Here is a 27,489-nt window from a genome sequence, read left to right on the forward strand (position 1 = left end):
GTCTCTCAGTCTAGTTCTGTAGGCTACACAATCATGGGGAAGACTGCTGAATTGACAGTTGTCCAAAAGACGACCACTGACACCTTGCACAAGGAGGGAAAGGCACAAAAGGTAATTGCAAAAGAGGCTGGCTGTTCACAGAGCTCTGTGTCCAAGCACATTAATAGAGAGGCGAAGGGAAGGAAAAGTTATATATATGTTATAGAAAAAAGTGTACAAGCAACAGGGATAACCACAACCTGGAGAGGATTGTGAAACAAAACTATTCAAAAATGTTGGGGAGATTCACAAAGAGTGGACTGCAGCTGGAGTCAGTGCTTCAAGAACCACTACGCACAGACGTATGCAAGACATGGGTTTCAGCTGTCGCATTCCTTGTGTCAAGCCACTCTTGAACAACAGACAGCGTCACGCCTGGGCTAAAGACAAAGCTGCTGAGTGGTCCAAAGTTATGTTCTCTGATGAAAGTAAATTTTGCATTTCCTTTGGAAATCAGAGTCCCAGAGTCTGGAGGAAGAGAGGAGAGGCACACAATCCACGTTCCTTGAGGACCAGTGTAAAGTTTCCACAGTCAGTGATGGTTTGGGGTGCCATGTCATCTACTGGTGTTGGTCCACTGTGTTTTCTGAGGTCCAAGGTCAACGCAGCCGTATACCAGGAAGTTTTAGAGCACTTCATGCTTCCTGCTGCTGACCAACATTATGGAGATGCAGATTTCATTTTCCAACAGGACTTGGCACTTGCACACAGTGCCAAAGCTACCAGTACCTGGTTTAAGGACCATGGTATCCCTGTTCTTAATTGGCCAGCAAACTCGCCTGACCTTAACCGCATAGAATATCTATGGGGTATTGTGAAGAGGAAAATGCGATATGCCAGACCCAAGAATGCAGAAGAACTGAAGGCCACTATCAGGGCAACCTGGGCTCTCATAACACCTGAGCAGTGCCACAGACTGATCGACTCCATGCCACGCCGCATTGCTGCAGTAATTCAGGCAAAAGTAGCCCCGACTAAGTATTGAGTGCTGTACATGCTCATACTTTTCATGTTCATACTTTTCAGTTGGCCAAGATTTCTAAAAATCCTTACTTTGTATTGGGCTTAAGTAATATTCTAATTTTCTGAGATCCTGAATTTAGGATTTTCCTTAGTTGTCAGTTATAATCATCAAAATTAAAAGAAAAAAACATTTGAAATATATCAGTCTTTGATTGAAATTAGTGAAATAAATCAACTTTTTGATGATATTCTAATTATATGACCAGCACCTATATATATATATATATATATATGTGTGTGTGTGTATGTGCAGTCATGGGTATAACAGACTTCCTTCAAAATCATTAAAAAAAAACTCATACTGTTGAATATTAGTGTAGATATATCAGAAAAATATCCCCTTTAGTACACATTTAGTGTTTAATGTCTTGAAGTTTCCAAAGTAAATATGCAAGGGCAAAAATAAAAGATAAAATAAAAGATAAATAAAATAATAAGAAAATGAAAAAACAAAAAAAACAAAACAAAGATACACTTAAATCACGTGCGTATTTGTTTTCCATGTCAGTGTCTGTAGAGCCTAGGTCTGTGGGAATGAGAGTAGCATGTCCTGTAATCTCCTATCCATAAAGGCACACATGCGTAAACCATACATACACACACGTGCTTCCTCTTGGTAAACATTTGGTCGAACCACAACCACCAGCATGAATTGTACAGCATATAGAAATAGTCCAATTCAAACAACACTCCTTAATTATTTCAACGTTCCTCTTCCTCTTCCCATCTTCCGGGTGAAATTCTTTACTCAACGACTGTGAAGAATTTTAAAGAACCTCTAACAAAGAGAAATTCCTGAAAAAATGTTCTGCAATGCAAAACTAAGACTTCATTAACAGCTAAAAAATGTGGTCATGGAAGAAAGATAGCAGCGGATCTCTTTCTTTTTTGATGCTGTGACCGCGTATCTCTGCCAATCTCTCCAACACTGCAGCTGACTTCAGTCTCAGCTCGTAACTGCACAATGCAAACCACAATCACCTCAGCAGGGATCAGGATAATTAAACTGGACAAACTTTACACACGCAAACTCTCACACACTCAAAGAAAACAGGAAAACAGCACACGAGTACACACACACCGCTCACCAGAGTAAAATAATCAACGCCACACACTCCAGTGCTGAATAAACAAACAACTTATTTTCAGAATGTGAATACTTTATTTAAGCCTAGTTAATCTTATTCAGAGAGTTCAAATAAAAGTAACCACATCTGATTTTTCTCTGTGTGCGCATGGGTGTGTGATTGTATGCATGTGCAAATACACTGTTCACTGCTCAGTTCAGTCCTGAAAGATCTAAAATTATTATTATAAATAATATAATAATAATAATCAACAACTATTTTTAAGAGTGCTAGAGGAACTCAGGGCTCAGAGATCTGTGGGACAGTTCAGGTGAAGGCACTGATGGGGACATGATGGTGGAATTGTCAGAAACATTGTCTACTCCCATGCTCTCCTGATACAGATGGGTTCTCCTGAATTTTGCACGGGCATTCTGGAACCAAACCTACAGAAAATAAAGATCTCATTAGGATTTATCTACAAAGGAATCACATGATCAGTGTGGTAAATGTTCTTTGATTAGTTTAAATTAGTTGATTAGTTTAGTTAAACAGTTTCTAAATCCTACACTATGGAAGCCCACTTCCACAATGGAAAAAAAATAATAATAAAAGAGGTAATTGCAACTTTTTTATCTCATAATTCTGACTTATTTCTCACAATTGTAAGTTTACATCTCACACTTCTAATTTTTTTCTTGAAATTATTAAAGCTTGTTCCACCAAAAAATATAAAGGGTAATTGCAACTTTTTTTTTTTTTTTATCTCACAGCTCTGACCTGTTTTCTCTGAATTTAAATTGTATATCTTGCCATTTCAAGGTATAAACTCATATTGAGTTTACATTTCTCTCATTTTATCAAAATTGTATATCTCACACTTCTGAATTTTTCATCACAATTGCTTGTTTAAATCTCACAATTCAGACTTTTTTTTCCAGGAAAATATATCTCAAAAATTGCGAGTCATGATTTGTAATTACGAGTTTACATCTTGCAATTCTGACTATTTTCTTGTAATTCTGCAATTATGGAATAAAAAAAAAGGTAACTGTGACATCATACAATTCTGACCTTTTTTCTCGCAGCGAGTTTATATCTCACAATTTTGTCTTTTTTTGTAAATTCAGAATTCAGAAGTCTGAATTGCGAGATGTAAACTCAGAATTCATCATTAGGATTCAACACCACTCGAAATTGTAAGATGTAAACTTGCAATTACAAGATATAAACTCAGAACTGTTAGATATAAACTCTCAATTCTGAGAAAAAAAACAAGCTTCCATTCTAAACCTTTCTGGGTTTTTTTAAAGCCACATTTTCAATGTGGTCTCAGACTTTTGGTTCCCACTGTATATCTAAGTCAAACAAAGATCCAGAGATGTTTTTCTGACCTGGAGCACACGTTTGGTGAGGCCGGTTTTCTGGGCGAGCTCTTTGAGGTCTTTGGCATCTGGATTGTGGTTGTGGGTGAAGAAGTTCTGCATGCTCCGCAGCTGGTGATGCTTGAAAGACGTTCTCATGCGTTTGGACTTCTGACAGCTCACTCTCTCTGACAAGTCCAGACCCATATCGCTCACATCTAGAGCACACACAAACAGTTAATCATCACATATGACTCACTGAATGACTAAAGGCTAGGGCATTACCGTTACAATAACAAACATTGTCTTCTCATTTTCATATTCTGCATGCATTTCCTTGAGAACCAAAGTTCCAGGACTATGATAATTCACTCTTAAAAACTGTTTTATTTAGAACATGGTTTACTACAGTCAATCTATAATATATATAGTGATAATTAATAAATGAATATATATATATATAATCATATATATATATAATATATATCACACATATATATATATATATATATATATATATTATAAGAAAACTGACATAATAACAGTAAAATTGTATTATATATTAATCATTGTATTATTTTTGAGTTTAAATTCATGTTTTTTATATATCTGATTCTCTGACTTCATAATATTACATATGATTTTTGATAAGAATATTCTTTTTTTTTTTTTTTTCTTAATTTGATAAAAACAATAATATTAATAATACTCAGTAAAAGAAAAAAATGTTGAAACATTAAATGTCTCTTATGTTAACCAAGGCTGCATTTATTTGATAAAAACAATAATATTAATAATACTCAGTAAAAGCAACAATATTCTGAAATATTATTCAAATTTAAAACAACAGTTTGAGTATATGGTGAGTATATTTTGAGTATTCAAAGTCATGTGATCCTTCATAAGTGATCCTCCACAAGAAACTATTATGCACCCCCCAATATTTTTAAAATATAACCTTGCTCAAATATTAATAATGATTCTTGTTAATAATGTTGAAGCTGTTTTTGCTGCTTCTGGAAACTATTATGCACCCCCCAATATTTTTACAATATTACTGTTTTTATTCTATTTTAAATATAATAAATGCAGACTTGGTGAGTAAGATTTTAAAAACATTTTAAAGACTCAATTATTCTAAACTTTTGACAGGTAGTGTAAAAATACAGATTATTCAAATATATAAAATTATTCTAATATCTAAAACGCATTACCTGAATTATAAGAAACATGGTCTGTTGCATCACAGTTTTTCCTCTTCCAGGCCCGTCCTCTGTGCACAGGTGTCCCTTCACTGCATGTGCCGCTCTCAGGGTTTGGCTCTCCTGGAGACATTTCTGAATAATACAGTTCTGTAAGACATTCCCTCTGCAGGATCTTCTCGAAATGTACCCGGCAATACACTGACATCTCTCTCATCCCGTAGTGATCTCCAGTGAACAGCACTTTGTCGCAGGTGGCACAGGAGAAGCAGCTCAAGTGGTACACCAGATCCCCGGCGCGCATCACTACCTCTGAGGCAGAGATTCCCAGGTGGCACCGCGCACATCTTTGAGAGGAAAACCTCCTACTTAAGAGAATGCATCTTAGCTTGATTAATCAGATATATTTTAACTTCATGCGTGAAATGTAAAAACTCTGGACAGGGATCTTGGGGCAACTTGTCACAAAACAATTGTTTTTTTTAATAAAAACATTTTATTAAATGATAGCTCTGTTCTTTTTAAATCAGTGTCAATAAACAACAGATTCCCATTTTGACAAATTACCCTATAGTTTGACAGCCTGCACATTAATGGGGTGAAAGGTTATCATTCGTTAAATGAACAGGATTTTTTTTCCTGGTAAATAATGATGGGGATTAAATGCATTAAAGCAAAAAAAAAAAAAAAAAAAAAAAAAAAAACTAAAAATAAACCTACTCTGGGAAATATTCAATGGGGTAAAAATTTTGACAACTAGCCCCTGTGTGAAGTAATAGTAACGCGGTTATTAACAGTCGCAGGTCGAAGTTGAATAGAGATATTGTGTCTAGGTTTTTCTATATATACATTTATTTTACCTGTAGTAGTCCTCCTTACAGTAAACGTCTCCTTGTTTACTGAAGCACGAGACCTCTGATTCCAGGTCAGCGTGACACGCGGTGCATTTCAAACAGCGCTCGTGCCACCTTCTGTCTGCCGCGAGCAGGTAGAAGCGATCTGAGATCAGCGCGCCACAGCCCGCACACACCGGTGACTCACACTCACAGCACTGGAACACCACAGATAAACATTTACCGCTATCACATCCTGAATTTGTCACAGTTTTTTTTTTTTTTTTTTTTTTTCTTTTAACCAAAATCGGTTCATGCATATACAAATATAGCTTATGGCTGTTTACGACTTCTCGTTCATTTTCAAAGACTCTTATATTATGTGAATGCATGAATATTTATTTATATGAATAAATAATGTTTTGAAGCAGACTACTTCCTCGTTAATCAGCCTAAAAATAATCCATGAATATTTTGCCACCATTCATAGTCCATAACTTGTGAAGTTTACTGTATGCTACTGTTGTGCCATGCAGAACTTGTGTATTTACAACATTAAAATTTATTCACAACAAATATGTGACACAATTGTTAATTTAACGGTGTCTAATATTATAATATTGTTAATATTTCATTTTAATCTATATTTAAAAACACAATTGTCACTTTTCATATTAATTAATGCTGTCAATATTATATACTGAATGTAATATTCCATGTCTTGTAGAAAACATATCTTCACAGGTAAAATAAAAAATGTATGTAATATTGTAACATCTAAATTAACAGGTTTTATAAACAGAAAATGATTATTTATGATATTTATTTGTTTAATACACCCACTGATACAAACTGTTTAAAAACCGTACATTTTCACTTTTTTTTTTTTTTTTACATTGCTGTAAGTTAAAATAAAAAAACAAAAACAAAACATGATTTATCTATTAAACATTTATACAAAAGAATAAAATAATTCTTACCGATTCGTTGTCTTCCATGTTGATAGTGAGGTCCTTCTCTCCGCGGTGTTTATATTTTATCTCCTTTGGGTCAGGGGAATGATGAGATGTCTCTAAAGAGGAGGTTGTGTGCTCTCTATCTATCTATCTATCTATCTATCTATCTATCTATCTATCTATCTATCTATCTATCTATCTATCTATCTATCTATCTATCTATCTATCTATCTATCTAATGCATTTAAAGGTATAAACGTAAATGAAGTAAAACTATGGACTTAGCTGTTTAAAGAGCGTTTCCAAAAATAACTAAATCTCCTCAAAAAAGAGTCTAAATAAAATGCAGTCTGGAACTTTGTTTGCAGCAACGATTCCCGAATCGAGTGAGGATGCTGCTGCGCGCGCTGGGGTTGGCAAAGGTTTCAGCCTGTGCGCGTGCCTGTCTTCATCAGTATCACCTCAGTCATGGAAGTAGTTGTCTCTAAATCCGTCTTCCGTTTTTTTTTTTTTTTTTTTTTTAGGTCTGTCAACTCAGTAAGGCTTTTGAATAAATACATCGGACTCATGTATTTATATACTTATAGGGATAAAGGTAACCGCTTTTAGCCCTCATGCACCTCAATCATGGATCCTTCCTGAATCATGTTAATATGATTAAATTAACTTGACTACGGTGTTTATAGGCAACTAATTAAAGTCATTTTTAGGAGTAGCAAGAAATAGCTTATCCATATTCACTTTATACAATGTATGTTGCAACAAGCACGTGCGTTCTATTCTATTCTATTCTATTCTATTCTATTCTATTCTATTCTATTCTGAAACAGCAAACTCTAAATATACAGGGAGTTATTAGCAGTGCAACCCCAAGTAAAATGCAATATAGGCTACTGATACTGACTCGAACTGTATTACACAATAAAATTATCACAGAAACAATTGCCACCCAGTCAGAGATGGATAATATACCAGGCGCCTAAAATAAAATGACTTTTATTATATAATGTTCATGTAAAAATGTATAAATGCACACACACACACACACACACACACACACACACACACACACACACACACACACACACACACACACACATAGCTATTATTTTTATTATTATTATTTGTGTATGGACATGTGTCTAAAAGAAAGAAAGAACAATACAATAACACTACCAGCAACCTAATTCTAAGTTTATTTCCCATCACGAGGCTCCGTAGGCAACTCAATCAACAAAATATTACAGTAGACTCTGACTCAGTCACAGCACTCCTAACAACACACACATCCATACTGACCATCTGCCATACAGCTGAGACAGTTGTTATTGCAATTCGTTGTTGCAATCAATGCCCAGGCTTCATACTACACTCCCTTCTGTGTCAGGCGACTCGTATGCCACGAATTTTTCGCTGTGTGGGAATTGTAGTTCGGCGTTGTGTCGATAGACAGCCGGAGACACGCCCAGAAAACTACTACTCCCATAATTCCCCAAGGCCGTAGTACCGTGATCGCGCGTGGAGACCATGGCGTTCCTGTGCAGAATGCGACGGGGATAACGGGAAATATAACTCCGACAGCGGATTATTGTCACATTATTCGGAGGAAAGGATTGGATTTAAATGGAGGATAAAATGGGCTCCCGTATCAAGTAAGCGTCAATGTCTCTCTACCCTCCTGTATAACATACAGCGTTGTTCTAAATGCGAGTTTTGACCTCCCTAAAAGGCCTGTTTAGACTTGTTGCGACAGAGAGAGAGATTGTGCTTTGGGTGTTTATTTTGTTTTTTTGCATAATTAAAGTAGTACTTAATTATGTTTTGATGTATTATATTACCTGGAGGGTTCTGTATTTGTACAGTAAGTTACTGTCTTATAGGTGGAGGCACACGAAGTCCATGTCACTGATCATTGTTTACATGTCCTACAGCTATGGATTTGTTAACTTTGTTATGTTAATAAGAAGCAATCTTAACAACACGATCAAACAAATGCATATATTCGTAAAAGAAAGTAGAAACATATACATAAATGTAGATTTTGGAGTCTAATGACAGTTTTTCCAGCTCAGTGACACTTGTTTTGGTAATTCAATGCACTTTATGAATAAGACATGATAGGGGCCAGTGCCTTGCTGTGGTCACAGTGTTTTTCAGGGTTTGAAATCAGCCCATGATAAGACTGTTTTGGAAACAGCCTGAAGGACAGAACAGAGTCGGGGTTTAAACACATTTTCCCTCACTAGTAAAAAGCTTAGTACATGCTTGACTTTTGCAGCCACATGATGGAAAAGACATTCAGTGTGTGAAGTTTGTAGATCTTACTGTTTATAGTTGATACTAAAGGTATTAGATGTCACGAACTGTGATATTTTTAAGCAATTACTTCTAGAACAGGTTTAGGTTATATGTTTGAGTTGTTCGAATATTATCTTTATAGTATCTTTAATAGTATCTTTATGAATTGATGTCTGTTGTATTTGCTCCATACTCTGACAAAAGTTTATTTCAAATCATTGCTCACACAGTTTTCTGCAACACTTGTAAAATACTTGAAAAAGTTTATTAGTCAGTGTTTTATTTTTAAAGTAGCTCAGCTACTTTCATTTCCAAATAACTGAAGAGATCATCTTGTGGTTTCTGGTTTGGTAATCTAACAGGATATTCTTTTTGCTACAGCAGACAAGTCTGCTTAATGTAATGTGGGGAATGTGACCAGATTCAATTCATCTCACCTTTGACCTCACATCAGATCATGGTCCCTTACTTATATGACAAGAGCAATTTAATTACATTTTTCGTTTGTTAGCCTGACATTATGACTGGATGCTATTTTTTGCTGAAGGCATATGTTTTGCATGCTCACATTTACTACTTTTCCACCAATTCATATACATATTTGACTTCTGACCCTTGACCCTGTGTTATTTGTGTTTCAGGGAGAGCCCTGGGTCACCCTTTGAGGTGTACATGGAAGTGGTGCATTCTGGGACGGCTGGCTCTGGTGAGTCCTATCACACTAACAATAAGTTAAAGTTTCAGAAATATAATATACTTCTAAAAATATGCAAGTTGCCCACACATACTTCCTCAGAATGCAGTGATCCATTGTAGTTCTTTTTAATTAGAATTCTGTTTCCTTTTCTCAGTCTTCTCTAGTAGGGAAGAGCCAGATTAGAAAATGTAGTTCCGCATATGATAGATCTATGAGGGGACATTAGCCTGGAGTGATTCAAGTTTGTAATGTTTCAGTGGGAGAATCAACAATCAAATCAAACAAATATTTAGTGTATAACCTGCGTCATTTCCTGGTTTGTGATCTATGAGGTCAAAGGCCTGTTGGGTGATTTAGTACATTGTGGGTATATGTGGGTTAAAGCACTTAAACGAACAAAACCTACTGTGAGTGTTTTATCAGTCCACTAGAAAACCTGTTTACTAGGTACCAGACTGCCGTGGTGAACCCTTCTGATGAAGAACCGGTCACTAAATGTTTTAAGTCATTAAAACCTTTGTAATAGATTCAGGAGGTTTGTTTGAGATATTCAGAAGCAATATAATAAATAAAATAATAATTTTATTTATAATATAATATGTTCAAATGCTGGAAGAAAGTAAGTAATTTTTTTGAAAGAAGTCTTTTATGCTTACTAAGCCTGCATTTATTTGATCAAAAATATATTAAAATAATAAAAGTAAAATAATAAATAAAATAATTTTTTTTAAAATATCATTAGTTAAAATAACTATGTTTTAAAATCTCATTATTATCATTGTTGAAAACAGTTAGTGATTAATATTTTTGTTGAAACAGTGATAGTGATTTTTTTTCTCTTTTTTGATGAACAGAAAGTTCAAAATAACAGCATTTATTTGAAATAGAAATGCTTTATAATTTAACATTTTTTATGTTATGCATTCTTGCTGAATAAAAGTATTAATTAATTTAGTTAATCATTTTTTAGCTGGTGAAAATATTAGTGTTCTAATAATTTTGGCCACCACTGTATACAGATGAGCTGTTTGAATCCCCCCCCATGCAGACCCCTAGGTGACTGTTGCTTAGTGACAGTATGGTTTGATGATGGCAGCAGGAGCAAAGCATCTTGGGTCTTTTCTCCTGAGACAAACCCTCCCACAATGTTCACACATCCACAGAGCCACGTATCCCTCTGAAAGAAAGAGGAAACCCTTTCAGAGGGACTGTTGCATCAATATCTGAACCCCCATTGAACATATTTGACAGTAAATCTGTGAGAGAAAATAAAGCTGTTTATTTTACCTGCCATTATGGTTTGTTTTGAAAGTTTGAGTCTGTTAATTACATGTATTGTGCTCAGAGATGCATATGGCCAAAAAGTATCATAAATCCTAGATGAAGTCATAACGAATGCCTTTTACTTTCTATATACTGTACATGTTCCTGGTCTTATTATGTATGCTTCATTGTTGCACGTAAAATCAAAGAAAAAATTGTCTTTGTGTTTTGTATCTAAAACTGTCTGATAATGGAGATAAAGTGGGCTGGCAACATGTGGGGAGACCAAGCTTATATAGAAAAGCTTTTTCTATCTGTGTGTTTGATTTTATATTGCTAGTAACATGATTTCTGGGTTATTTTCAGGACCAGAGGTACGAAGGAGTTTCCCCGACACATACACTGACCAGGTTTGTACTTCATTATCTGTTCTGTCTCTCTGTAGGGATGTTGGGGCGGGGATCTCTTAATCGTTGTTCACCTCATTGATAATGCAGTGAGCACCTGTTCTGACAGATGGAGTTTAAACCACTAGAGAGTGTGTGTCATTTTCTGAGAGGGTCTATGGTATCAAACACCCTCTTCATGGAGTTTTAACCAAACTCGCTTAAGATTCTGACTCTGGCTTACAAAGAGGAAACCAAAAAAAATAATGCTTTTGCTATCCTCAAAATCTGCTTACTTTATAAACAGTGAATGAAACACTATATGGGAAAGTAGCAAGCAAATATTTATTCTGTGTGCTGGTACTGTGTGTTGATGACCTACAACCATTTCATTTTTAATATTTCTTTAAAACTCTTATCATCTATGCTGAGCAGTGTTTCTGCACCCAGATAAGACTATCTATCTATAAATCAGTAATAAAGACATCAGTAAGTAGTAAATATGTTACCTACGGGTGACAACCTGTATTTGGATTAAATAATAGTGTTACCAATAAATTAATAACAAAAATGAATGATGTATAATTTTAATTTTGTAATTAAAAATAATGGAATTCATTATTAATTATACTCTAAAAAATCAGAAGTTTTGGGTCTACTAACTTTCTCTTATTCTCAACAAGGCTGTATTTATTTGATCAGAAATACAGTTAAATCAGTTATATTGTGAAATATAGCAGTTTAAGAGAACTGTTTTCTATTTTATATATTTTAAAATGTAAGTTATTCCTTTGATTCCAATCATTCTTATGATTATCATCAATGTTGACTATCATCAAATAGTTCAGTTTAGTTCAGCTTAATATTTTTTTGTGGAAACAGCGATTCTTTGATGAATAGAAAGAACATGTATTTGAATGCATTTATTTTTAATGCATCCTTGCTAAATAAAAGTATTTTATGCCTTTTAAAAAACATCTTGCTGACCCTGAACATTTGAGTGGTGGAATATAATTTTCTTACTATATTTTATTACATTTTTTAAAATAAATTGATGCCTAAAAATTGTGAAATAAAAACTGCAGGAATTAAGGAAGCTATAATGCATTATATAGGAAATGAGGAGCGAATGCGGTGATTGTTTTTGAATATTGATGATATGTTGCCATGACGATATCACCTACTAAAGCAGGTGTAATTCTGTGTGTGTGCACTCTATGCAATTTCGCAAACTCACCTAACACATACAGACGCAGCTTTACTCACCCTGATTGTTGGGTCCAGTGGTCCCAGAAGACATTCTGGGTGTCGTACCCAGCAGTGAAGCTCTGTAATCTGGGCTGTGTCCCCTCCCTCTCCTCTGTCATGCTATTGTTAGGGATAATCCCTAACTCCTGACACAGATGAGGGCAGGAAAACACAGACACTCACATACACACACCCCTGGGGGCTCAAGTTTAGCATAGTCCCTCATGCACACGCAGTTTCATCTGTACATGGTGGTCTTTTGTGTGAATGAAGCTAATGGTTATGTTTCAGTGTGTGAATTCATTCTTTCTCACAATCTGTTTTCAGAAAACGCTACAGACTATCCCAAAGTTTTGTTTCCCCTTCAATATGGACAGGTAATATTATAATCTTTAATCAAGTCAAGTCACCTTTATTTATACAGCGAGTAGTTCACCCAAAAATGAAAAGTTGCTGGAAATATACTTGTCCTCAGGCCATCCAAGATGTAGATGAGTTTGTTTCTTCATCTAAACAGGTTTGGAGAAATATAGCATAACACAAAATTAACACAAATGGATCCTCTGCAGTGAATGGGTGCCGTCAGAATGAGAGTCCAAACAGCTGATAATCCACAAGTAATCCACACCACTCCAGACATCGATTAAGGTCTTGTGAAGCGAAAAGCTGTGTGTTTGTTTAAACTTTATACCATCGCTTTTGTCTAAAATTCGAGTCCATAATCCATAATAACATTTCCTGCAGTGAAAAAGTCCATCTCCTGTTGTCCTCTAACATTAAAATCCACCAACATATTTATTTAGAAATGTTTTAGACTCTTTTCACTTGTAAACGGTGCTTGATTTCCCTCCTGATTCAGATGAGACATCAATTTGTACCCGAGTATGCACTAGAGAAACAATATTATGGATAGAGGACTCATATTTTAGCTGGAAGCAACCGTTTGAAGTTAAAAATGTTTTAATGATATAGTTTATCTCACACACACAAACTTTTCACTTCACAAGACATTAATTGATGGACTGGATTGGTGTGGATGATTGTGATGTTTTCATCAGCTGTTTGGAAACCGTTATAGTTCAGCTATATAAGCACCTCTACTGAACTTGACTCAGCTACTGTCTAGCATCTTTCAGCTCATGTCAGTTCAGTCGATGTAGCAAAATTGGTCAATTATGAAACAATTCAGCTGTAAAGCAGCTCTACAGAAAACAATAGTCACCATTCAGCTCAGTCTCTCTCTTTTTTGTTTTCATCTAATTGTGTGAGTGTCATCAAATGACTTTCATTTGATTCCAGCACCTCTTGAACCTTGACTTTATAAGTTCAGATCAGAATTTTGTCTTTGACCCTGTCTTTCAGTATGGCAGTGGGCCAGGTGGGGCAGAACTTCACGTTTGTACTGACGGATATCGAGAGTAAACAGCGCTTCGGTTTCTGCCGGCTCTCATCGGGAGCTCAGAGCTGCCACTGCATCCTCAGGTACAGATCGTTGGTTTTAAAAGTACAGGTTGAAATGTTTATTTAAATGGACCTGTTTTCGTCATTCACCTACTTCAGATCAAATTAATCTAATTGTAGTCTGTCTCTGTTTAGCTACTTGCCCTGGTTTGAGGTGTTTTACAAGCTGCTGAATATCCTGGCAGACTATTCAACCAAAGGACAGGTCGGTGGTGCAAGAATGACAACCACACTCATATGTCACTGTGTCTTATACATGCAGATGTACACATGCACATTTAATTAGCAATGTGAATAGGATTTCTCGCTGATTTCATACTTTACATTAATTCTAAAATTACACTTTACACTAAACAAACTTTAACCTGACTCTAAAATACAGCTTTTTGTATTTTTTGATTTTTATAAAAATTTTCCCTTGGACAAAAGTGTTTTTTCCCCTCCAGATTTACAGTTTTGTTAGAAGTTTGGGGTCAGTATGATTTTTTTTTTTTTTAAAGACATTTTATTAAGACTTTTGATTAGCAAGGACACATTAAATTGATCAAAAGTGAGAGTAAAGATATTTATATTCTTATAAAATATTATTTTTTTATTGGTTCTTATTAAATTTCTATTAATCAGAGATTCCTTGAAAAATGTACTGAAATTACAACAAAAATACTAATTGCAGCAAAAACTGTTTTCAATGTTGATAATAATAAGAAATTGAATAAATTGCATTTTAAAATATATTTAAATTGAAAACAGTTCTTTAAATTGTAATAATCTTTCACAATATTTATTATTATATATAATGTTTTTACCGTATTTTTGATCAAATAAATGCAGCCTTGCTGAGCAGAAGAGACTTATCTCAAAAACATAACACAGTCTTACCAACTCCAAACTTTGAAAAGTAGTGTAACTCAAAATTTCCTCTGAGGAGATTTTTCAGATGTTTTGACCTCACAAGTGTAGCAAGGTCATGCACGCATGCATATAATAGTGATTGTATATTAGTGACATTGATTATTTGTAGTGATTTAACATCTTATCATCTATTTAGTGTAAAATCTACTGTTTTAATTTGTGTGTATTTGTGCTACAGGACAGTCAATGGAGAGAGTTGTTAGAGTCTTTACACACGTTAAACATCCCTGATCCTGGAGTGCCTGTGCATTTGAGTGTGGTAATATAAAGTAACATACACACATGAAGCTTACATCAGAAAAGAAGTTCATATTACAGTCAATTTATTGTATAAAAGCTAATTACATTTCTCTCTCTCTCTAGCATTTGTTTTTCCCAGTGCCTGATCCTAAGGAATTACCCAGTATACCTGAAAATGTAAGTCTTACCACGACCCTGTTAGTAACAATGTAGAAATGACCTATTTATGCATAACCTTTCGGATGTGACTAGTTATAATTTAAACTAAGGATATCTGAGAATACAGAATTCCCATATAACAGGTCAATGTACTATAAAAATATCAGTTTCAAAACTTTTTTCTTTTTTACATCGGATGAAAGCGCTGTTGTGTCATTTCACAAATCAATTTACTGTCTGGAATTTGTTGTGTCAATCTGTGCCACATCCAGTGTAGACAGAATCGCCCATTATAATGAGTTCTGTTGTCTATAGTCGCGTTGCGCCGCTCACGTCCAGTGTAAAAACAGGGTAAAATTAGCCAAGAGCTGCAGATCGATTCTAAAAAACAAAGTATGATTCATTACTTAAACAACAAAGCAATATACACAATTTTGCTATGCTTTGAAGACGGTATGATGCAGGATTTTCAGAGAGACCGAAAGTAAATTATGATGCAGTGCTGAGTCTGACTAAATTGGATCCAACAATACTGTTGATTGCATTGTCTGTTCCAGACTGTTTGATATATACGGAGTATTTATACGGTCTAACCCAAATGACCCATGTTGTTTTCAGAGTATGTCAAAGCAGCGTCCAACTGTTATTTTAATAAGCGAAACTGTTAGCCAATCATAGCAGTGGCTGTTTACTTGCTCATCTTGAATGAGCCCTGCCTATAAAAAAACAAAAAAAACAAAAAAAAAAAACAGACCGTTCTGCAGAGAGGCTCAAAAACAGGATAAAAAAAAAAAAAGCCTATTACTTCTTAATTGTTTTTTTTTTATGTAAACTTACAGTAAAAAAAAAAATAAAACAAAGAGAACATTATAAAATAATAAAAAAATGAAGAAAACTACCAAAATAGAATGATGAAATCTGTGAAAATCAAGTTTACCTAGTTAAATTCAAGGTAATTCAACTAGTTGTCATCAATCCATATAACAAATAACATGACTTGAATCTTTTTATGTATTTGCAGAGAAATCTGACCGAGTATTTCGTAGCAGTGGATGTGAATAACATGCTGCATCTGTACGCTAGCATGCTGTATGAAAGACGAATCCTCATTAGCTGCAGCAAGCTGAGCACTGTGAGCAACGTCTTTACCATTATCTCTCTCTATATTGTTGGTTGTTTCTTTTCTTGTTTTAGAGGTATTAATAAACCTTCTTCTCCCTCTCAGTTAACTGCATGTGTTCATGGTGCGGCAGCCATGTTGTATCCCATGTACTGGCAGCATGTTTACATTCCAGTACTGCCACAGCACTTAATAGACTACTGCTGGTGAGTACACACACACATTCATATATATATATATATATATATATATATATATATATATATATATATATATATATTATTACTTGGGAGGGCCTCATATTTCTTTTGTTTTAAAATTAAGTTGCTAACTACTTAAATTTTTTTATATTACAAAAAAAGGCATTATTTGGTCCAGTTATGAACAATTTTTTGTAATATATTTACAAAGGATATAAAAAATTTATCAAAAAAGAATATACTCATTCAAAAAAAAAAAAAAAAAAAAAAAACATTCATAAAGAATATATATATATTATATATATATATATATATATATATATATATATATAATATATATATATAGAAAAACAGTTTGTGATTTATGTAAGAACTTGAGTTTAAAGCATTTTCTAACAGAATGTCAATTTTAAATTGTATTAGACAATTTTTTCATTCAGTTTATTAATGGACAGTTTTAAAAAGGTTTCTCCTGGAACAATTTTAGAATTTTAAGTACCATGTATATAATATAATCTAGGGCTGTGCGATTAATCGAAATCGAATCGCAATTGCGATTTGAGACGTTGCGACTTGCTAATCACAAAAGGCTGCGATGTGGCCGCGATATTACTCTGTTCCAGAGCATATCCATAAACAAACACATTAGAAGAAATACAAATAACCAATATAGTGAGCGCACCTCCATTCTCCCCAATCAGCACTGCTCTAGCCAACTGCTTAAACACCCACCATTAAAAAAAACAAACAAACAGAAAGCGGGAGAGAGACAGAGTGGGATTATGGCGTCTACAGGGTCAGATCGATAGTCGAAATGACAGACAGTTCTGACAGAATGACGAGCCACACACACACAGTCTATTATACTCGAACGCGGATCCGCACCACAAATCTCCACAAGCACATCTGGCAGCATGGATGAGGCTTGACGGACACACGCAACCTGAGTCGACTGGCTCTGTGTTTAAAACAAATGTAAATTCAGTCTAACTGCTTGGTAATTTCACTTGGATGAAATGAAACATTCAGCACATTTTCCACTTGGTCTTAAAATCCCAAATACAATGGAACATACAGTATGCATCACTTTAATAACTGACTAAAGAAATAAAGTTCTTTATTTATAAAAAATAAACAAATCTTTCCAGGGAAATTCAGTAATTAAGTTAATTCTGTAAGTAGATATATACCATTATAATCTTGCCTACTGGGAAAAATAAAATAAAAAATAGAACCCCTCCCAAAACACAATAGAAAATTGAATGGATTTCAGGGTTATTCTATTGGTAGCAACAAATAGAACAACCTGAATTCCTATTGGAATAATGCCAAAAACAAAAAGGAATTTTGTAATGGTTTAATGGAATTTCTGTTAATTTTTTTTTTTTTTTTCAGCAGGGTAATGATACTCATACTGTGCTGCACAATATTGACAATATTGAGCTGAAGCTTGACTTTGCAAATTTAAAATCGCAAATCAAATCACAACCGCAATATCTGTCAAAAAAAATATCGCAATTAGATATTTTCCCCATATCGCACAGCCCTAATATAATCATATATTTAATACATTTTAAAGCCATAAATTGTAATGAACTATTGTTATTTTTTTGTAAGCGCTCCAATGCCATACCTCATCGGAGTGCATTCCAGTCTTATGGAGGTGACTGATTGGTTTCTTTTATTTTACCTTAACTGCATATTCATATTTTTCTGTGCTGCAGATTCATATTTGAATCATATTGCTGTTGTATTGAGTTACGTGTTGTGTAGCAAACTTCTAGGCTGTATTTAGAATTTTTTGTGTTTGTGTTTGTTGTCACAACAGAAGGTGCGAGGTATGGCTTTAGATGATGTGGTACTTCTCAATGTAGACACAAACACTCTTGAAACGCCGTTTGATGACCTACAAAGCCTTCCTAATGATGTGGTGAGTAAATAAGCATATACACGACCTGCTCTGATATCCAAAAAGTCAGATCTATTTTGGGCATGGTGTTGATATTGATATGTCGGTGATGATCTGATATGGAAATATATTTATAATGGTCAAGTAAGTGATATACGTGTGTGTGTTGTAGGTTTCATCTTTAAAGAACCGCCTAAGAAAAGTTTCCTCGACGACAGGAGATGGAGTGGCCAGGGCGTTTCTGAAGGCACAGGCAGCTCTGTTTGGCAGTTACAGGAATGCACTACAAATTGAACCGGTGAGAGTTTGAAGTGTTGATGTGCATAAGGTTCTGAATGAAGTTTAGACTCAAATGTTGGTCATAAATGTTGGCTCTGAGCATTTGATGGAACATGCAGGATAACTGCGGGACAGTGTCCTCTAGTGGACAGTCTGTGTAAAATGCTCAAGAATGAAGCTGCATGTTTTTGACTTCCTATGTGTCTAAATGTTCAGGAGGAGCCAATCACGTTCAGTGAGGAAACGTTCATCACGCACCGATCCAGCACAATGAGACAGTTTCTACAGAATGCTATCCAACTACAGTTATTTAAACAGGTATTACACATATTTACCTAACTATCTAAATGAGAGCATACAATAGACCTTTGTTTTTATATAACGCTAATTATGAATACAGCTTCAAATGCATTTTCCTTCTTTAGTCTATACACTGATAATCTTATCATTTGTTTCATAAAACTACAGCTGTTTTGTTTTTACCAGTGTTTCTAGTATTATTTATGCATATTAAGGCACTTATTTTGTTAGTGTTATATCAGAAGCTTTTTTTAACAACATCAGACTTCAGTGTTGTCATTGTTAACTAAGGCTATTAAAAATTATTTTTGGTAAGTGAAATAAATATAACATTAAAATCTTAAACTGAATTACTTAAACTGAAATAAGTTTAAGTTGAAGTACTAAGATGACTAAAATATAGAAATATTGAAATTATTTAAAAATAAATAAAAATGGCAAAAGCAGATAACCAAATTACTAAAATTTAAACAAAAATTTAAATGAAAACAGAAAAAAATGTTTTATATTATGCTAAAATATTATATGAATAATACTGCTTTACGTGTATTGTATACATTTTATAATCAGACACAGAGCTTTTGTCAACTTTAGTGTCACACTGGTCCCTTTCACGGTGCGTGACACCTACATAAAGATCGTTGCTTTAATATGTGTTTACAGTTTATAGACGGGCGTCTGGAGCTGTTGAACTCTGGTGAAGGGTTCAGCGATCAGTTTGAGGAGGAGATCAACATGGGAGAATATGCTGGTAAGAGACTTTTAATTTGTCTGTATAGCTAATAAATTCATGTTATTCTGTGTTATTGTATATGTTTTTAAATTCACTCTTCTCTGTGATTGTTTCATATTTGTGTTACAGGCAGTGATAAGACATATCATCAGTGGCTTTTCACAGTGAAGGTGAAGTTTCTTGATTTTTGTGTGCTGCAGAGGTTGATTTGGAATGATTCTTTGTGTGTTTGCTGATGAGCTCTTTCTCCTCAGTTTGATGATGTATTTTTTCACCTTTGGCTTATAGAAAGGCAGTGGGGCCATCTTAAACACAGTGAAGACAAAGGCAAATCCTGCGATGAGGACAGTTTACAAATTTGTATGTATCCATGTGTACACACTTTCTTTCTCAATTCTCTATGTGAATGAATTCTTGTTTTGTCTGTGTAAGAGTTTCTACTGTGTTTTTTTTTTTCTTTGTCCAGTTTCTCTTTCTTTTCTATGAGAGATTTCTCTGTGCTGTCTGTGTAAGGAATCTCTTCATGTTTCCTCTACAGGCCAAAGACCATGCCAAGATGGGCATTAAAGAAGTCAAGAGTCGACTCAAACAAAAGGTTCTCATACAATCACCCCCCCCCCCCACACACACACACAAAGCATAATTATTCAGAATTTTTGCATAAACATACTGTATATGCATGCATTTTTGTGAAAGCAATGTGCAAGTAACTGTGTATTGACTTGCAGGAGCTTACAGAGAATGGTTACTCAGAAGAGCCTGGCTCCACCCACTTACCCTCCACACACAGCAAAGACTCCCTCACCTGGGACCAGAGACAGCCAATCACAGTTCACTTTGGACAGGTGGGTGTGGGAAATTATAACAGTTTTGGAAATTCCAAAGTTTCTGCAAAGAGAATTTATATAATGTAAATTATCAATCAAATGATGCAGTATATTGCTGTAATGGACATGTGCAGTATTGTTATCATGGCTACTTTTGAAATTATCTTCTTGTCTACAAAGCAATTAAAATTTAGAACACTACGTTGTGCAACATTGTAACTGACTTCCACTTGTTGTATTTATATATTTCCATTTATTTTTGTTTCAATGTTTTTACACACATACATTTTAATGTATTTCAATATGTGATAAAAGCTTCGGCAATTACCGCGATATGAAGCTTTGATATCGTCACATGCCTATTTCATGTGTATGTTAAATGGATAGTGTTTCGACATGGACATAATAATTAGGATTCAGCCTATGTTTCGAACTGTTAATTTTTAGGAAGTGTGCGAGAGAAGTCATATTTTCACAGATAAAAGTGTGTCTGTGTGTGTGTGTATGTATGTTTGGAGCAGACTGAGCAGTCACGTTCCCCACGGCCCCCTCGGCCACAACGTCCCCCTCCCCCCCATCCCTCCAAACTACAGCGCAGCACACGACCAGTGAGTACAGCACTCTCATCCTGACCTCTGACCTCTGAGCTCAAATATTCCCCTCTGCCCTGACTGCTGCACTGGAGTGTGTTATATGTGTGTGTTCTGACAGGATACTGTTTGTGTGCGTGTGTGTATTTACATACCTGTGTGATCTAACTGCAGTTGTTTTTCTACAGATTAATGCTCACTCACACAGGAATGAGTTTGTCATGTGTGTTTGCACTTACTTTTCTACCGCACAAACATTTTTTCCTCTGGTTTAAAGGGTGCTTTATTCTGTCAGCCAATCTTCAGGTCTTGGATAGCGCATTTCTGTTTACATTTGACAGGATCTTGACCTCTGTCCCTTGCTGTCTAAAAGGAGCAATTGACTTCTGACTTAACAGTGACTGCGGTGACATCTACAAAGATTTAACAAATCCAGAGACATTAGTATGCTGTTTAGAACATGTGTTTGCATTGTGTTTGCAGGCTCGGCCTCCTCGGCCTCTGGTGGCAAAGAGACCACGCAGTAACATTGGGATAGAGGGAAGCCCTGAACAGTAAGACTTAAACACTTAACCTTTCTCACATGCAATTGCAAAACACAAACAAATAGACAATGATTTTTGTGTTTCTTTCTATGGAATATTTGACTCTGCACTCATGGCATTTGTCAGAATTTTTTTTTTTTGTTCAATGACCGCTAAACTGTATATTTGTCCATTTAGAAGAATAGTGAACTGGTAAGAAACACAAACAACTGGATGAGAGAGAACCTAAAATAGAATACAACATGCTATATTGTAGCTATGCATGTTAACTAAATTATTTAGGAAAAATAACTTGGTCTGGAGATTGGTAATAATATATAAATGTAATATTTTATCGTTGTATCAAACTTATAGTTTGCTGCCAAAACAACATTTAAAACATTTCAGTTAAGTTTCTAATCTAATATGTAGGGCTGCACGATTAATCGCATGCATTTGTCATGCGTGTCTCATCAGTAAAGCCAGTTCCGTGATTAGCGGTAAATGTCTGTCACCTGTTTTCAAACGGGAGCGGCAGTTAATACACAGAGCCGTAGTTCACTGACAAGCTACGCAATATTCTGTTCATAATTGAGATTAATCGCATTCGATTATGAACACGATATTGCTTAGCTTGTCAGTGAACTACGGCTCTGTGTATGAACTCCCGGTGCATTTGAAAACAGGTGACGGATATTTACCGCTAATCACGGAACCAGCTTTACTGATGAGACACACATGACAAACGCATGCGATTAATCGTGCAGCCCTACTAATATGTATATTTTATTTCAATTAAAAAACGTTTTAGGCTGTACATTATCCCTCAAATATCTAGGACATACAAATCAGCACAGTAAAAAATGTTGTGGTCTTGAATGAGTGATTGCATGTCTCACCTAATCTTTCTTTTTCTCCTTCACTCTTGTTTTTTCTCTTTCACACTGGGATGGTCATTTTTGTTTTTGTGTGTGGTTACACCTTATACTTGGCTCTTTCTGTCTCTGCCAATTTGTTTACGTTTTCTTTTTTTGTTGCTGTGCATCTCTGTATGCGTGTGTGCTGACACTGTAGTTACGTGCGTCCAACCCGTCACTATACAGTGTTTCTGTGTGAGGACTCTTCGGGTGACGAGCTGTCTCAGGATGATGACTCCATTGCTGCTTTTCCTGAACACTTCCTGCTTTCTGCTCCATTTGAATGGTCTCTGCTCAAGTGTTTTTCATCCTTGATTTCTGTAATGTCCATTAGTCTTAAAGTGAATATTTGATGACCTTTTCACATACTGTGCCCGCAAGAAGTTTTTGGACACTAAAAATGTATAGATGTCATTGCATTAGATTACAAAATATCAAACCAAGTGGAAGCATTAAATATACTGATACTGTTCAAAACACATTCTAGTTGTGGAACTTATCTGTAGTACATTAGAACCAATTTTTCAGTATAAATTGCATTAACTGTACACAGAGAGACCCCAGGGCTTGGTGCTTGGACCCCTAATCTTCTGCCAGTGTTCCCTAGCTGACCCTGCTGCATAGGCTGTTAAGTGAACACACACCAGTAGCAGTGGGCAAAGTCATGACATTTTGCAAAGTATGGTAACCCATACTCAGAATCGGTGCTCTGCATTTAACCCATCCAAGTGCACACACACACAGCAGTGAGAAGTGAACACACATCCGAAGCAGTGGGCAGCTATATCCAGCACCCGGGGAGCAACTGGGGGTTCAGTGTCTTGCTCAAGGTCACTTCAGCCATGGGTATTGAGGGTGGAAGTGAGCACTGTTCATTCACTCCCCACCCACCTACAACTCCTGCCAGCAACGAGGCTCGAACCTGCAACCTTCTGGTTACAAGTCCAGTTCTCTAACCAGTAGGCCACAAGATGTGCATGTAATCCAGAATAGGCCGGCCAGCATGTTTGGCCTCCAATTACAAAGTACTTGAAACTAAAAATTCTTTCATATCTGAGCGTGTCATATAGGTCCTTGTCCAAACTCTTGTCATCTCTAGAGTTTTCATGTACGTACTATTGAAGTTCTGCAAATAATCCAGAATACAGCAAAGTATTTGTTCCTGAATCAGGCCCAAAGAGCAATTTGTTATCTAACGCAATGAAAACCTCATTTTCAAGTGTCTGAATACTTTTTGGGGCTACTGATCACCATAATATTTAGTTATGCTGTGGCTTGTTAGATTTGTCTTTAATGCTGTCTTAAATCAGTTTTATTGCATGGCTTGATTTAATCAATGTCATGTCTTAGCCTGAGGTATGTAACAGCTTATTTATGTAAAGTGATATTGATTGTTTTGTTAATCAAATCTGCCCATTTTAACAGCTTGCATGTGTGTGCTTGTTTGTGTGTTTTTGTGGCGTGGATGTTGTGTGTATATGTGTTTCTTTTTTTGCATTTGTGACTTAGGCCCCAGCCATACAGGTCTCTGAAAGAGGCGGAGCTTGTGGAAGAAGGTGTGGAGGTTGGGGAGTGCTTCCAAGGTAACACTGCTCCATCCAGCCCTGTCCTAGACAAGTTCTCTGACCTGAGCCTGTTGCAGGATGCTTTCCGTAGTCAGCAGGGGGAGCCAGAATGTACCAAAACCACAAATACCACAAAATCTTCCCACAGCACACACTCTACACTCAGTTCCGCCAGAAGTTTGGAGGAGCTTCGAGCAGACCCACAACATGCCAACTTCAACTACCAGGTTAGATTGTGCTGCAAAGTTTTGGTAGTGAAAGCCACAATTGAATGCACAAGAGAATCCCTTAAATCACTTCCCAGTTTCCCAACTTTGTTCCTGGATGCACACCAAAAGTACACATTTTTGAACTCTTTGCATTTAAACACATGGTTCAACTCATCTGCTCCTTAGCAGACTTCAAGATCTGAAATTAATGGGCCAAGTTTGAGAAATTCTGCCCTAAATTATTGTTCCACTTCAAGGAAATAAAATAGACACCGCCAAACTCACAATGGTCTATGATGAGATCCATAGTAATGTTTTGTTATCTCACTTTTAGGAATTGATTGTGGTTGTCACTCCCGCAATCACCCAAACTCTAGGTGAACAGAATGGGTTTAAGCACTCCAAAGCAACCGGATTTATTTTTGTACATGGCCTCTTGTATCAGTTGTATCAGTCTAAAGCTTGTTTTAATTGTCTGTTCTCCAGCGGATGGATCTTACTTCTGGTGAGCGCACACGCACACTCCCTGGTCTTAAAACCACCAATCCATACAACAAGCTCTGGAGCCAAAGAGATGTCCCGTCCACGTTGCTTGGCCAAGAGACACCTTCCTGGGAGAGACCTCTCTCCGTCCCACCCTTGGAACCCTCTGAGGCACGGCCACCCAGCAGAGAGAGTTCAAATCCCAGTGCAGAGAAGACCGAAGGGACTTGTATCACAATCCCTCGTCCCCAAGGTCGAAAAACACCTGAACCGGGTGCAGTTCTATCACCAGCTGTGACCCTGCTGCGTGGGGTTAAGCAGGCCAGTGAAAAGGAGGGAGGAGTGTCTGCTGGAGGGCAGGAGTTTCGGCAAGCACTGAACATGTCTCCTCACTCCCAATCACAAACTCAGGAGGACTTGTTGAAGCCCAGTGAGCCAAACGAGGGACAGGACTTGCTCAGCTTGTTGGACCCTCTGTGCGGAGTTTCAAAGAATGAGGCCACCCCATCCCTCTCTAAACCTCCTATACCTCCTCGACCCAACCTCCCAAACTTGCCTGCCTTCCCCCCTCCAGTATCACTAAACCCCTTTACCCAACCACCCCAGTACCAGACACAAAGGCATTATAGTCCTGTTATCCCAGGTAACCCTTTTGCCCCAGTATACATGCCTCCCCGAGGTGCCAACTACTTCTCCACCTCTGGCCACCCATTCTCAGTATTCGGTCAGACATCTGCTGTGGGTGTAACCCCAACCAGAGGGGCTTGGCCAATTGGACGTGTTCCTCCATCTTCCAACAGTAGCGGCTCTCTTTCAACCCTCTTAGACTCACCTGCTCCGGCTACTCTGGCCCAGCCTGCGCAAGTTTCTACAGACGAACACCTTGACCCATTCAGTGACCTTCTTAATATGGCAACCACACCAACAGTAATGGCCACGCCCCCCAAAAAGAAGGTAGAGGATTTGCGAAGACGGTGGGAAACTTTTGACTAGCTCTGCCCACATCTTTCCTCTACTGCTGCTATCAACCAGTGAGGGACCGAAAATGTAGAGCCAGTGGGTATTTAAGACTGCGTCCCCTAGTGGCCTGAAAGCACTGTTGGACATTTTCCCCCCAGAGTGTGTCATGCTTTTTTTCGCGCCTAGCTCACACACACTTAGCCTTATGCACACAGATGCTAATGATGTGTTTACCATAGCATCCCGATAAACAATTTTGTTCCAATAACAGAAAGTTTAACACTGAAAAAACACATTAGCAGGATAACACTGTATTTTCTGTAGCTAGCAGTCTAGTTTCCATATGGATCGGACTACAGTACTATAGATACCACACAATAAGTGACCCAAGTCCTACATTAGCAATTAGACTGGCATTGTTGCTTTTATGGCGGTAACTGCATAAACAGTCAGTGCCGTTTTAATAAGAATCTTTTTTTTTTTTATCCTACACATTAATTCAAACTGACATACCCTAGTGTCCACTTTCATTGTACAAACGATTGTTAAATTGCCATTTATAATGCACTTGAATACAAATATTGCTTATCTCTAATAGATACACATCCCACACTTCTTGCTACATGACACAACGGCATACTACATTCTGGACTTTAAAATGCACATTGCATATAACGTTGTGACTGCAGTACCTGCCGTGTATTTCAAATTTGCACTACATTACAAACGGCATACTATAATGCATACCGCACTACATATTGTGTCCTAGTAGAAGCAATATGCTACTTGCTGCATAGAGCATAGTGTGTGATAAAGTGCATCAGAATGTTAGCGCTCAGAATGGGTCAGCGTAAAAAGCCCTGTAAAACACAACACTGCCCCCTAGAGCTCTGAAATCAGATATTTTAGAGGACAAAAATGCAGTATGCATTTGATGCATTATTTTGACCAAAAAAAAATGTAATTTACATTAGGTAAACAAATCAAAAGTGTATTTTTAAATGAAATATGTGGTGAATGGCCTCACTGGTACCGGCTTTACCTCTTGTTTCGCTTGCCTGCGTGTCAGTCCAAAAGAAATGGGTCTGTTCAGTTTCAAAATAGTTTAGTTTAGATGCTAATTGTCCATTTGCTTTGATTTGATGTTGAAGTTCTCACATTTTATTCTGAGCATCACATGATGGACTTGTAGCTTTCATAAAGCAAACAGTCACCACCCTTCTTTTTAGCACTACCCTTTCCATTTAATCTGCTACTGACGTTCTCTCTGCATTATGGGTATTTATTCTAAGAGCTGTTTTCCGCTTTTTAAACATACATACTGCTATAAAGTGTGTTAAAATTAATCCTAACTCTAACAGCTGGTTTTCTCATTATAGACTCTGCCTGTTTTCTGAGTTTAGGTCAGCACTATATACAATCTGTGTTGGAGGATCTTTCTTTCATGCCATTTTTTTTTTTTTTTTTTTTGCTATATTTTTGTCTGAGACAAGTAGGAGAACACTGTTTGTGCAAATCTTGACATGGAAAAGAATTGTGTACAACCAAACACTCAAATCCAAAAGAAACATGTTTTTGTCCATGTCAGTGAACATCAGGGAGTGAACTGGTGTCTCTTCTTCTCTGGTTTTATTGTTGTATTTAAAATATGAAATAATGTTATTTGTGTTATTAAAATTTTTTGAACATCTCTATCCACCCTGTAGAGCTGTTAGAAGTTCACAT

The 27,489-nt window shown here is 36.4% G+C and overlaps 2 protein-coding genes across 7 annotated transcripts; one reads left to right on the forward strand and one right to left on the reverse strand.

The window, feature by feature from the left end:
- Positions 1–1,348: 1,348 nt before the first annotated feature.
- LOC109084319 (LIM/homeobox protein Lhx2-like) lies at positions 1,349–7,885 on the reverse strand. 3 transcript variants are annotated; one of them, XM_042778679.1, is made up of 5 exons: positions 6,509–7,885; positions 5,556–5,746; positions 4,708–5,063; positions 3,524–3,711; positions 1,351–2,575 (listed from the first exon to the last, which is right to left on the reverse strand). In XM_042778679.1, exons 1-5 carry the CDS (start codon positions 6,524–6,526, stop codon positions 2,420–2,422), a joined length of 909 nt encoding a protein of 302 aa, XP_042634613.1. In that variant the 5' UTR covers positions 6,527–7,885; the 3' UTR covers positions 1,351–2,419. The 3 variants fall into 3 exon arrangements, with proteins under 3 accessions (XP_042634611.1, XP_042634610.1, XP_042634613.1); XM_042778677.1 differs by lacking the exon at positions 6,509–7,885 and having other exon boundaries at positions 1,349–2,575; positions 4,708–5,060; positions 5,556–6,441; XM_042778676.1 differs by lacking the exon at positions 6,509–7,885 and having other exon boundaries at positions 1,349–2,575; positions 5,556–6,441.
- A 76-nt stretch (positions 7,886–7,961) lies between these two features.
- LOC109064733 (DENN domain-containing protein 1A-like) lies at positions 7,962–27,456 on the forward strand. Of its 4 annotated transcripts, XM_042778672.1 has the most exons (24): positions 7,962–8,136; positions 9,424–9,488; positions 11,109–11,152; positions 12,704–12,753; positions 13,739–13,858; positions 13,973–14,042; positions 14,928–15,008; positions 15,113–15,166; positions 16,170–16,280; positions 16,374–16,474; positions 18,086–18,131; positions 18,297–18,398; positions 18,550–18,675; positions 18,873–18,974; positions 19,620–19,707; positions 19,819–19,859; positions 19,978–20,049; positions 20,228–20,284; positions 20,418–20,534; positions 21,038–21,124; positions 21,590–21,660; positions 22,705–22,833; positions 24,057–24,339; positions 24,808–27,456. In XM_042778672.1, the coding sequence occupies exons 1-24, from the start codon at positions 8,108–8,110 to the stop codon at positions 25,795–25,797; spliced, it is 3,036 nt and encodes a 1,011-aa protein (XP_042634606.1). In that variant the 5' UTR covers positions 7,962–8,107; the 3' UTR covers positions 25,798–27,456. The 4 variants fall into 4 exon arrangements, with proteins under 4 accessions (XP_042634606.1, XP_042634608.1, XP_042634607.1 ...); XM_042778674.1 differs by lacking the exon at positions 22,705–22,833 and having other exon boundaries at positions 7,963–8,136; XM_042778673.1 differs by lacking the exon at positions 21,038–21,124 and having other exon boundaries at positions 7,963–8,136.
- Positions 27,457–27,489: the final 33 nt, after the last annotated feature.

The sequence above is a fragment of the Cyprinus carpio genome, chromosome A21 (genome assembly GCF_018340385.1).
Source record: "Cyprinus carpio isolate SPL01 chromosome A21, ASM1834038v1, whole genome shotgun sequence".
Lineage (NCBI taxonomy): Eukaryota > Metazoa > Chordata > Actinopteri > Cypriniformes > Cyprinidae > Cyprinus > Cyprinus carpio.